Source organism: Hyposmocoma kahamanoa, unplaced genomic scaffold (genome assembly GCF_003589595.1).
Source record: "Hyposmocoma kahamanoa isolate Upper Pololo Valley unplaced genomic scaffold, ASM358959v1 270, whole genome shotgun sequence".
NCBI classification, from domain to species: Eukaryota; Metazoa; Arthropoda; class Insecta; order Lepidoptera; family Cosmopterigidae; genus Hyposmocoma; species Hyposmocoma kahamanoa.
Genome location: NW_020653770.1, coordinates 1,289,345 through 1,302,376, shown reverse-complemented (window position 1 = coordinate 1,302,376; position 13,032 = coordinate 1,289,345). Strand labels below are relative to the sequence as shown.

Here is a 13,032-nt window from a genome sequence, read left to right as displayed (position 1 = left end):
TCAAAGACAAGTGTTCGCGATAAACACTCGAGAGTTACTAAAAGATACTCCACTGATAAGAATGGTGATAAATGATAACATTTGAATACGTAACGCATATACTCGTACATATAGATGGATAGACAGTTTTATATTTAGGTGGAGATTTTAAATTCACAACAGTTAATTGAATAGGAACTTTAGAATTGTAAATTGTAATCATGTATTTGACATATTATGTAGTAATTTTTAATATATTTCAACAAAGAGTGAAGGCTCTCAATTCGACTGCATTTTTTCGTGTGTTTGTTACGCGTGTACTCCGAAAACCGATTTTGATTTTTTTTTCCATTGACTTACAAATAAATGGACGACGGATCTAATACAAAAACCACGAAAAAAATGTCTCAAGTCAACCTATTCCAAATTTAAATTGTTATGTCATCGCAGTATCGCGCTGTCCGTAGAACAAATGAAGACTAAAGAGGAGTGTCGCGCTCTGTATACGATTTTAGCGCCTTACGAGTGCGGACACTTTTTAGCGCGGACCCGACGTCCATATAATTGTAAGTCAATGTTTTTTTCGGAAAGAATGGTATTCGTACTATTCAAATTTGAAGAAAATATTCCACCTCTAAGGGTGGCCAATTGGGGGATGATCCTGTTTACAGAATTTTACCTACTTTTCAATTAAACTTGGCACATTTAGGTGCAATTCCAATGAAAATAAAACGTTATGGCGACCTAGACCTAATCTGGTGGTGAAAATGGCAGATAGATGAGAAGTCACCACTGTACAACAACGTTTTGACGAGAATGGTAGATGAAGACAGCAAAAGCGAGTATCATCATCATATCAGCCGGAAAACGCCCACTGCTGAACGTAAACCTCCCCCAAAGATTTCCAGACTAGTCGATCGGACCGAAGTGCATCCATCGGTTACCTGCTGCGTGAGATCTAGTAGGGGGAGGCCACGAACCGGAAGGCGTTCAGTGGGACGGCTCCCTACTAGATGGCCGAAAAAAGTTATAATTATTAAAAACGAAGTCTGTCAAAGATTTCTCATAGATGGCGCTACGACTAAAAAGTCGTTGAAAGACCAAGTACAAAGACACGACGCAAGCACATAGAAAAATTCGTGAGGTCCGTTTGGTTCGTTCCGTGGCTTAGTTGGTATAGCGTCTGGCACGGTATGCAAGAAGACGTCGGTCCGAATCCGACCGGATCGAAGGAATTTTTTCTGAGTGTTTTTTCTGAGTGTTCGATCTTTGTATTAATAATTATAACAAACTAGTGGAGTAATTTCACAAAAAATAATTGAGTATCAATTCAATAAAAATGTAATTATTAAAAACGACTTCCTTTATGGAAAATGGGCTGACAGATAACGGTGATATTGACAAGAGGTAGGAACACTTTTGCTAAGGATTCATAAAATGAAGGCGAACTGAGCAAGTGTTTCATATTTACAAACCGAACTTACCTTAAGTTTAAGCAAGAAATTAAATTGATTGTAGCAGTAGTAGAGCTACTCGAGAAAGAGTTCGCCCAGCAAAATATTACCACCTTACCTATTTCTGCCGCTAAGCGGTAATGTGAGCATTACAGCGTTCTGATTTTGAAGGGTAAGGCAATGAAATTACAGGCACACGGGATTTGTCTCTGGGTGACGGGCACACTGTGGCGGTGGCATTGTAACTGCTGAAAACATCTCACAAACAAAAACGCCTGGTGTAACCTTGATACTGAACTATAGAGTTCGAGTAAACTCTTGGAAGGTTCTTATTTGAGCATGAGCAATGGGATTATACTTGGCCTATTTCACTAGTCCCTACCAGCCGCCTCTCCTGGTGGGGATAAGTGGATTTTTTTTCCACTCTTCCCTACCACACTGTCTCTGGTTTACTACCCAAACGTTTCTATCAATAAATACAGTCGATAATAAAACTATGCCAATGAAAAGTATAACCATTTATTTAAAACATGATATTTATCACCTGCCTTCAAATTAGACGCAGATAGAAAAGCGTCTGTGTTGTGGCAGTCGTGCCACTACTAAATTTTCATACAATATCTAGTCTTTGTGGTGCTGCAGCTGCGCTTCTAAATATTGTATTAAATTAGAAGAAACGCGGCTGCAGTGCCACAATAGCGCCACTGCAACGCTTAGTCAGCGCCACATCGTCAGACATGATAAAATGCAAATAAAAATCCTAAATTCAAAAAATGATTTACACATCTGTTGTTTTTCAATTTCTTTCCGTTTAGGAAAAGAAAAAGGTTTGAAACCATACCACGAAATCTTGGTATTTTTTTCTTTTATGGTTTTTGGTAAATAGGCATACGCCAAGTCTTCAGTTGTTATTATTATTATTCTTGAGCCAGTGTTAGTATTATTATAAAAATTATACATAAAAAGTCGTCGAAAACTTCAGATTCGTATTGATTGTTAAATGTTTCTTCATTAATTTATCGTGACTCAGTCAATAAAGAGATCTTAAGCCCACCAACTACAATTACCTATCTATCAAAAAGATATTACTGTGAATGTTATAATTAGATATTTTTATCGACACTGTACTGCAGACGTCAAGAGATTTTATTGATACGGATAATTGGAAATGTAATTCCCAACCAGTGATGGTGTGGTAGGGAAGAGTGGAAAAAAAATCCACTTGTCCCCACCAGGGAGGACAGCTGATAGGGACTAGTGGAATAGACCTTTTTTCTTTTCATTAGATCCGAAGAAAATGTAGAAAATTATATTGAAAACACTACTACCCATTCGTAACGCAAGTTTTAAGTACTTTCCTATCTATTTCTGCCGCTAACCAGTAATGTGAGTTTTGAAGGGTAAGGGTACAGGTGCAATGGGAGTGCCCATCAGGTCTTTACGATTCAAAACTCTGAATGGCACTGCAACTGTTATGGACAGGCGTGTCGCTTACTACGCACTGTACGACTTATTCGTCCAATCACTTGATATCATAAAAAAATTAAAACTTTGAGTTTACTTCATAATTTCTTTCTCTGCAGTCTGCGAGCATGTCATGGATAAACCTACACATTCAATGAAGTTTGACAAACCCCAGGTCCTTGCAAAAGAAGTCCGTTATCTACCCAGGATGCTGCGAGAGGCCATTGAAATTAAAAATCATCCTAATTTCAACAGGGAAGATGGTTTCTCCGTACCACCAGTTGGGGATCCAGTATTTCCTCTAATGAAAAATCCCAAACAGACATAATACTGCAGTACTAATTAATATGTTTTAGTTTATTCTAATTTCTATTAATAATAAATTGAACTTAATAAAAATTCATTCAATAAAATAATTTGTAAATCTTAATGTAGCGTAAATTTGAATGTTTTCTTTGTAAAATTAAAAATAAGATATTTAATTAATAACTATTGTAACTATAGTGAAAAAATAGGGTGGTTTGTATCATCAATATTAGACATAACTGGTTGAAGATTGTACCACCTCAGTCAACCGTGACCATGGGACCTGTAAAGGGCCCGAAACGTCTGTTTTTTTGAAAAAACAAATATACGCGATTTAAATCCGGAAAAATAGTTTCATTTCCTATACGAAAAACTTGCTTACCTCACCATTCTTGCTTAGGCGAAGTCAAAATTCGTTTTCTAAATCTCAGCCGTAGAGTATATAGCCTAAACTTAAAGTAATGCACAAAGAGTCTATGATACTTCCCACTGAAATTGCGGAATTATTAAAAACTTTTCAAGGGGGGATGAAAAGTAATCTCGGACTATTTCGAATTAAAAAATAATACTGGCCATTATCGCGACGCCTTCCTTGTTTATTCTTTTTTCAAAATTAGTGACACTCCTTTGTTTATTACCTTTCGCTTTGTGCGGACAAAATGGCGGAAGAAAAAAGCAAAATGTTTAAAAATGAGCAACATTTTTTTTGGCACACCCTTCGAAACAAATATTTCCTATTTACATTTTCAACCTTAGTTACATATTGAAAAAAAAAAGGTAACAATGATCGTCTTTTCTTCATACAATGAAACACTAGTAGATTACATGGTTGGTTCTTAGAATAATAACGCATAGAACATTGACTTACAAATAAATGGACGACGGGTCTAATACAAAAACCACGAAAAAAATGTCCCAAGTCAACCTATTCGAAATTTAAATTGTAATGTCATCGCAGTATCGCGCTGTCAGTAGAACAAATGAAGACTAAAGCGGAGTGTCGCGCTCTGTATACGATTTTAGCGCCTTACAAGTGCGGACACTTTTTAGCGCGGACCCGACGTCCATATAATTGTAAGTCAATGGCATAGAATGATAGTTTCATATCAAACGAACTGTCACAAGTGAGGCAAAAACTACACTCATGTAGGCTACTTTTAGTAGTAGGTTAATTTTCGGTTTTAGTGAATATTTATATAAAAATACAAGTTGAAACGCGTTACTTCCTTGTGGAATGTGATGTTAGTATCTATTTTATGTTTGTCTGACGTATTTTTACACTCATTTACCGCACATTTCGTCATTTTTAGCTAAAATTCTGGAGCTGTTCGTGGTGCAAGTTGACCTTGAGCACTGAAGGCCCGCCCGCTCGTGTAGGCCCATTGGGCGCGCTTCAATTTGCCTCACTTAGCGTGTGCGGACTAGGTTTCTATGCGTTATTATTCTAAGGGTTGGTTGTACATAGGTAGATTACTTTTCAGGCGCTTCTCGTAGCTACTACAGTAAGTAGCTAGTTGCAAACAAAAACATAATAATTTCGCTATTTCAAAAGGAGGTAATATCTACTCTATGTGTTTTATTTCCTTGAACATTAGGTTAAATATAATCTGCCTGTTCCATTTTCTGGTTACGATCCAAGAATCTCCTATATTTATCCCTTTCTTACAGAAATTGTATACGTTTTTTTAGGATTATTAAGTTCTTATTAAGATTTTGTTTTGAACCCCTATAATATAGTATAGGTAGACTATATTAAAAGTGTAACTGGGAGGCGTATAGTTAAAAAAAAAAAAAAAAAAAGGTTAGCAATTAAGTAAAATTTTATATTATTTTATTTTGTCACTTTTATTTTCTAAAATCCAACGTATTTCACTTTATCAACTAAGTCCATCCTAATAATATGAGATATTTAATAACAAAAAGGTCTCAATCTGGGAAATTTTGTGTAAATTTGGAAGCGTAACGCTTCGTAGGAATTGGGATATCCACAATATAGGGGTGGAACGCCTTCGTCTAATCCTCCGGCGATGGAAAGAGGAAAGCAGAATTAAATCATGCAATCCAATTTGAAATTCGCTCTTTATATCCTGTAGAATAAAAGCTCCATAATTGAATCCTTAAATTTGTGCTACAGGAAATCATCAATCGTTGACCACCGAGATCTTAGTTTTATTCAAGTAACAAACAAACAAACGAAATTAATTACGCGTAGGCATATATTGTAATACCCTTATCGTTTCTCCGATAATGGGACAGTACTATGACGAAAAATTGTTATCGCAATTTTCCAAGTACATCCAATTTTATGTCACTGCGCAGGTGTTTTATACCGGGTATTTCTTGCACAATTAGTGAAGAATAGTTAAGGAAGGTTTATAAGCGGTTTTTTGCCGTTTTAAATTAAGTTTAATTAAATACAGACGCTTATTATAAGAAATCTTTTTATTCACTGTTCTTCATTGCCTCCTAAGCAGATGCCAAGAAGGGTAGACCTGATATACGCTATAAAGTAACCAACTGTACGATTAAAGCACTGTGTACAAGAAACTTTGTTAATTTATTGATGAACAATAATTATTATATTTATTAGTTAATTTTATAAATATCAAATTTAAACACGGAGCAGCAAACAGGGACGTCCGACCCGATCCCGCGCTATATATAAACTGAATCATCGGCGCTCTGAAATAGAAACTGGAAAGGAATATGAGGTAAATATAGAAGAGTGACGTCATATTTTGTCAGCAATTAGTACAGATCAATGAGTGGTAAAAGGGCATTCGGCCTATGCGTCCTTTTTAAGGGAGATTTGTCCCGAAAAATTGGAAAAAACTACTTGGGGTCAAAACGTTTATTGCAATAGAGATTAAGAAGACTATTGTAAAACATATTTTGTTGTACAGTTATGCAAATAAGATTTTTTTTAGACATATCAAGTGACGGAACGATCGTGCTCCTGATGGTAAGCTACACGCCTGTCCATAACAGTTGCAGTGCCACTCTGAGCTTTAAATCGCAAAGATCTGAGGTATCCGTCAGGATAGCTGCACTAAACGAGATAAATACAAATCAAACTGTGCTCATTATTTACTACCTACTTTTTTTCTACTATTTAGTACCTTTATTGACATATTTTATACTTTTTTGCTAATGGAAATATTAAAGAAATAAAGTGGCCAGCCATTCTGACGTCCATTTGGCTGGACCACTACATTATTATGTAATTTATTCTTTTGATATAACTATTTACTACCTAATTTCTATCTAAACATACATTCTTTTCACTACTTTAGGACACTTCTATAAAGTTATTTAAAAAAAATTATAAAATTTTTCCTTTGCTAAAGATATCTTCTAAAAAGACAGTTTATCCAATCCCAGGTAAGAAACTAAAACACTTGTGTTAAGAAAATCGGAAACAACGAGACGGTCCCACAAACACCCTCAAAAAAAGTTAGTTTTCCTCATTGCCCTGCCTGGGGATCGAACTCGGAACCTCAAAGATAGTGATACCATAAAAACCGCTATGCAAGCCACTCAACTACAGACATCATCAAAAAGTTATTCAATCCTACTTTATCCTAATTACGAATAGTATAAGTTAATAAGAGCAAGTTGAGAAAGGCGTTATGGCAGATTATTGGTATAGCTTTGAAATAAATACATTATGACAGAAAGAATAAGGAAATAAATAACATAAAAAAATTGTCCTTAAACCTTTATTTATATTCAAATAATGTTAAATCTACTAAAGTCTAATGCTTTCTTTTCTCTTCCCGACTATCTCTACTAGACTTAGACCGTTCATAGTCATCATATTTCCTTGATACACGACTGCGTTTATCATCCACTCTGGAACGTTCCCTGGAACGATCAATCTCTCTGTCTCTTGAACGAGACTTGTGTCTTTTAGTTGGGTATTCTCTTTTACGGTCATAAGGTGATCGTGATCGTCTTTCCCTTTTATTTTTATGTGTACTATGATATTTAGATGATAATGGAGGGGTTTTAGGGGACTTATCTTTCTTTGTATCTCTTTTCGAATCTTTTGATGTAGATGCAGTTGGTGATTCTGCCTTCTTTTCCTCAGCTTTAGCATTCTCCCTATCCTGCTGAGCTTGTTTCTGCTTATTAGCTTGATAGACCTTTTTTAGCATATCTACTTTGCATTCCAGTTCTTCAGGGTTCACTTTTGTACGTTTGTACAGCTGTAAAATTCGGAAGCAAACTTCTCTTATATCTTCTTCTGTCACTTTGCATAATAAAAACCAATGCGGATTATTTGGCAATGGCAAGCCAATCCTACGAGCTGTAAGATAAATGCAAGCACAAGCTATAGTTTCTGGAGGAAATCTCATAAAAACATCAGTACGGAGTGCATCATTCATGTAATTCCATGCCATTTGCATTAGTTGACGGTTCTTTTCGTACTGCAGTAATTGAAGGTAGACTACAATGAGTTTATGAGGATGTTTTACATGCACACAGAATCCCAATTCCTTGAGAATTCTCCGTTCTGCTTTAATCACTTGATTCTTCAATTCTATGTAGTTCTGGTCCACAATTAGTGGTGTTATGGGCTTCTGTGCTCTCACTTGCTTGATATGATGGAACACATTTATGACATCACGTATTCTACAAGGTTTCTCTTCAACTTTTGAGGCTAAATAGATACTTCCCATCGCCATAGTTTCCATAGGGTAACGGACGAAAGATTTAGAGTAATAAAACCTTTGTAAATAGATTTGACCAGTTGCCATTGCAACTTGAGGGAGTTTGAGCAAGATTCCAGCTGTTTGTATGAGTTCACAACCAAGAATTCGAAGATCTGTCTCGGTTTCTATATCGAGGCCGTCGGATTGTGACGGCGTCTCTTTGAAAGCAGTTTCCGGTAAAAGGCAGTTGTGTAACGTGAGTATAATCTTGCCATAGTTCTTTTGAGGCTTCCCTGGCGTGGTTGAGTTAGTTTTCGGCTGGTTTTGGACCGTTGTTGTAGTCATCTTGAAAATGACAACTTTCACTCAAATTCACACCGTAAAAACAATCAGTACTAACGTCCGGCACGTCGATTTGATGATGCACACTGAATTTACATTATTTAACGCATTTTATAGCATAATTTCAGAGAAACACAGCCTAAACGCGGAAAAGACGCTTTAATAGAAATTGACAGCAAACCAATATGGCGCCACGAAACTTCACAGATGTCAAACCCAACTTTGTAAACAATATTATATAATGTTTTAGAGCTTAATAAAAGGATTTAACAAACACACAACTTACCTGGTGCCATTATCACCAAATTACTCCAATGTTTATAATCGTATAATCAAACAAATCATGAAAATAAAATGTCAGGGCGTTATGTGCGAAGCAAGCAATCGATATTTTTTTTTTATTTCGTTTCCGGTACGAGATTTTGGTGAACAATGATATGCTGAAGTGAGATAGTGCTATACGGAACAAACGCATAACATAGAGAAAAAGCCGAATGAAAGTGCAACTTAAATCACATAAAACGCCCAAAATTATCGTTCATTACTACAGAAAAAATGTTGGGTTTTAGTAGTTGTATTTTTTACGCGAATTTAATTTTTAGTATAACTATGTATAATACGTTGTGCGTTTCTTGATTGTTTGTTACCATTACGCTGATGGCTCTGAAGCCAATGCTTTATAAATAAATAAAAAATCGTTCATTACTTCACCTTAATTCTATTTTGAAAATAGTTTTATTGAAACCGCAATTTGGAGCGAAATGAAAAAAGGAACGTATTTTTGTTTCTGTTTTTCTTGCTTTTTGTGCTTGCAGTTTTAAATTAAACATTACAAAACCATTTTGAGATTCTAAACAATAGTTTCAAAACGGAAATCCGGAAGTTGACTGAACTTTGGCGCCAGAAAGGCAGAGTAGAGGTACTAGACTAATCAATAATGTAAGATGAGTTATGAATGTGAAATATTTCATTGAAAGAAACACAATCCCAATAACACCGGCCTTGAAACTTATCTTGGATCGTTTTTTATGTTAATATAATCAATAAGAACATAATAATAGATGGTAGGTACTTACATCCCGGGTCGGTACATTTCTGCACAAAAGATTCCAAAAAATCGTGTCCTTCCCCAGCTTCGAAACAACATTTCACGAAAGACATTCTTGAAAATTTTACATACACACTAACAACAATAATGAAATTCAACAACAATATATAAAATTTAAGAAAACAATATTTTTGTGGGTTTTTAAAATCTAAATTGTTTGTAAAATGACACTAAATGAACAGGTAGGCTTAATCACTTTAGTCCTATGATAATTATATAAACGTAAATTTAAATAAAAAAATATGTAGACATTGCTTTGTCGTATTAAATTAAGCTCTACAATCACTTAAATTCACTAAATTGGAAATGGGATGGAAAATTCAGTGTGTTTAATTCACTAAGCCTTCAATGGGTTTCGTTTTATCGTTAAAAATTAAATAAAACGTTTGTAAATTAAACAACTAGGTCATAGGATGTCACATTTCGGAAATATTTCTCGTAAAGCAAGGCACAAAATGTCAATGTAACATGGTAATACGTCTAAGTCAAATAATCGCAACAACTTGTTGTGGAGAATTGGAATGTTGAAGCCATTTTCAAATGGTTGCTTAATGCGCGAAGTCTATTTTCAGATATTATAACAGTAACACTAGTCGACGCTAGATGGAGTTAGTTATAATGATGCATTATTAATACTGTCTCTAGTCATTAGATGGCGCAACGTATTCTATTTAAAAAATTACGCATTTCAATCTGTGTGTTGATTCTGTTGAATTATTTTTAACCATCGAGTTTTCTGGTTATATACTCGATGTTTTAACTATCTTTAGTTCTTACATACTGCATTTTAAGTAGCACTAAAAATATAGAAATTATGCGCTTTTACATTTAAAACAAATAAGTAATTGAGGCTCTACATCTTTGATACAAGGGTGTAGAAATTTTGATACCGACGTAAGATCTTATTCCGTTGCATCGGAGGCAATATCCGGACAAAAGTGTATAGTTTGATGAGTTTGTTGGCTGTACGTAATTTGTTGATCAGATGTTGATTGTTTTCAAATAAAAAATCACTAATGTCTCGCCAACTTATTTAATAAGTAGGTAAGGGTTAGGTTATAATTTTTTTATTCAATTAACTCATTTTTTGTCGGTTTTTATAAGGGTAAGTAATATAATAAGCATTAGAAAATAGCGATAATATTGCAAATAATTATTTTTCTTTTTCTCCAGTGCTCATGAAAAGAAACCTGGAACCTATGTTCAGGAGGTTGTAATCGCCGCCACGAATTCAGCGCACAAGGGAAGCCACTCGTTTTCGCTTATTAGCTGCAAATTCTGCACGACTCTTAAATGTTCTCAAACGTACGTTTTAAAATTGAAAAAAAGTGATTTACACAAAATTACATGCGAAAATTATTATTTTTACAACACGATACGGTACACAATTTGAATAATTTAATTTTGGAAACGCTGAAAAATGTTATTTGACTTAAAATAAACCAAAAAGGAAGGAAAATTAAAAATAGTTTTTTTTTTTCGTGTATTATACCAGGTACTTGCAAGGTATCCCCACTTAGGCTTAACTCATACTGACGCAGAGTCGAGGCGTCGCGTCGCGTCATGTTTTTCACCTACGCCGCCGCGCGTCGACGCGCGAAGCCGCTCGATTCCATATTTGCAAAACACAAATTTGTACCTTAATAATGGGAAAATATAGATGAATATGCTATAGGCGAAAAACATGACGCCAGTGTGAGTTGAGCCTTACTTTATGTTACAAGTAATCGATCGTGAACATAAACTGTAAAGGCTACTGCGGTGACCATTTTTTAGTTGTTGCTCTAGTGGTGTCAAAAGAATCACACCGCGCCTGTTGGAATTTAAAATGTATTAAGATATATTGTACACTTTTTTGCTGAATTTGCTACAAATAGGAAGTCTTGAAGATCTTTAACAATCGCACAGATCATTATTGACCTGTGTATATTTTATTCCATATTCGATATTCGCTCGGAAATATAGGTCTAGATTAAAAGTAACTGCTGCACACGAAATGCTGAGTCACGAATGAACCTGCTTCACAGGCGTGGGTGAATGCTCTGAATGTTCTGGATCAAAAAACCTTCACCAAAGACGTAAAACTTACAAATAGATTTCGCATAAGGTCTACTTTAACCACTTTTGTCGACTGACTTCGGAGAGGTTTCTGTCTCTCGCCAAGTCGGTCGAATTTCTACCGATAGTCGCTACCACTACTGTTGAAATCTGATGAAGACACTTACACCGCTGAAAGAAAATGTTTTGCTTGGTTCTCTTTTTGCGAATAGCTCACGTGTAGATGCTACTGTCAAAGGTCTACCGAAGTTACTTTCATGACGTGAACTTATAATCAACAAAAAGAGATACTCAAAGCACAAAATACTCTACTCAATAAGGCAAGTGGCCCTGATGGTGTTTCGTTTGTCTTCTGCATCTGTCTACGTGATTTGGCTCTTGTTTTAGCATGTCAATCCCTGGAATCTGTCCAAGCCCCAATGTTTTACAAGATATTACTTAAAATGTATATAGCCAGTACCTAAAAAACAGAGTCGGTTGTGTCTCTACATATCGAAATTTTAGATTTTTATGATTCTGCCTACTTAAATATTGACCTTTACATTCTGATATCCGCTTATATACTAGTGATGCAACGGAAGTGTCATAACGGAAACAAAAACGGAAACAAATGTCAAAAGGAAACCTTAGCAGAAACGGAAGCGGATACGGATGCCGAAACGGAAGTGAAGATCTCAACGAAATATTTCCAAACAGAGCTTGGGTGTGGTTTCATAATTACACATTTTACACAAAACTGCTATAACCCACGCTCCCCACCACCAAGCAATACCAATTACAAAACTTCTACCAAAAACTTGACAGAAAAGTTAAAATTAGTAATTTAACACTACATTAAGTAACGGAAATGTAACATAACGAAAATAATTTGCGAAAAGTATATGTTAAAGCTTATTCAAAAATCGCATAAAGGTATCAAACCACATTAAAAGGCATAACTCGTCATTTGCGTTCGTAGTTTAACCACAAAAAAAAAAACATTTTTGCTTAATGCCTTATGAAGACCAGTTAAGTTTTCTTTAATTATGAATTAAGTTGCCTGTCTGTCGATTTACGATTACGATTGTACGTCCAGCCGTACAGCAGGATATCATCCTTACTTACTCGATATTCTCTTCAGGCGTACTAAGCGCTTTTCATTATCTTACATACAACCAGAGTATCTTTAAGCTGCGACTGTCTTTAAATTAAATAAAAAAATATGGATTTTATAAAAACTGTTTTTTTTTTGTACTTTTGCTACAATTTTTATCAACGACATTTGTTAAAATGGTGAAATTATAGGCAGTACGTCTCAGAGTGAGGGGCGCAGTATCTTTGCGTTTTAAAGAGTTGAGTGGTACTGCAACTGTGGCCCACGACTTTCAGATCTCGTCACTTAGTATTATAAAACAAAAAAATATTAACTTTATGCTAATATACATTCTAAATATACATTCCAAAAAAAAATACTTCTTTCATAGGTAATTTCCTGTTTCTGTGAATTAGGTATGAGGTAGCAGGACATCGTCCATAGGTGCTATAAAAAACTAAACAACAAAATAAAATTATTTCTTCCAATCTCAACCAGGAACAATTTACGATGTTTTCAGACAGAATTAGTTTATTAATCATGGACTTAATATTAAAAGTTTGGCAAACTCGTATCCCACTCTACCTGTACTCG

The 13,032-nt window shown here is 35.2% G+C and overlaps 2 protein-coding genes across 2 annotated transcripts in view; both read right to left on the bottom strand.

Annotated features, from left to right (window-relative positions):
- The window catches only part of LOC113229018 (protein EFR3 homolog cmp44E-like), an 18,224-nt gene extending 8,733 nt beyond the window's left edge, over positions 1–9,491 (bottom strand). The window contains exon 1 of the mRNA XM_026462489.1: positions 9,277–9,491. Within this exon, the coding sequence (XP_026318274.1) occupies positions 9,277–9,361 (85 nt within the window). The 5' untranslated portion in view covers positions 9,362–9,491. The remainder of the gene's footprint in view (positions 1–9,276) is intronic.
- LOC113229038 (cyclin-L1) lies at positions 6,927–8,368 on the bottom strand. Its single transcript, XM_026462514.1, has one exon. The coding sequence runs from the start codon at positions 8,201–8,203 to the stop codon at positions 6,959–6,961; it is 1,245 nt and encodes a 414-aa protein (XP_026318299.1). The 5' UTR covers positions 8,204–8,368; the 3' UTR covers positions 6,927–6,958.
- Positions 9,492–13,032: the final 3,541 nt, after the last annotated feature.

Excerpts from the sequence above, each read along its gene's own strand:
- LOC113229038 (XM_026462514.1), bottom strand. The coding sequence starts at position 8,203 with ATGACTACAACAACGGTCCAAAACCAGCCGAAAACTAACTCAACCACG.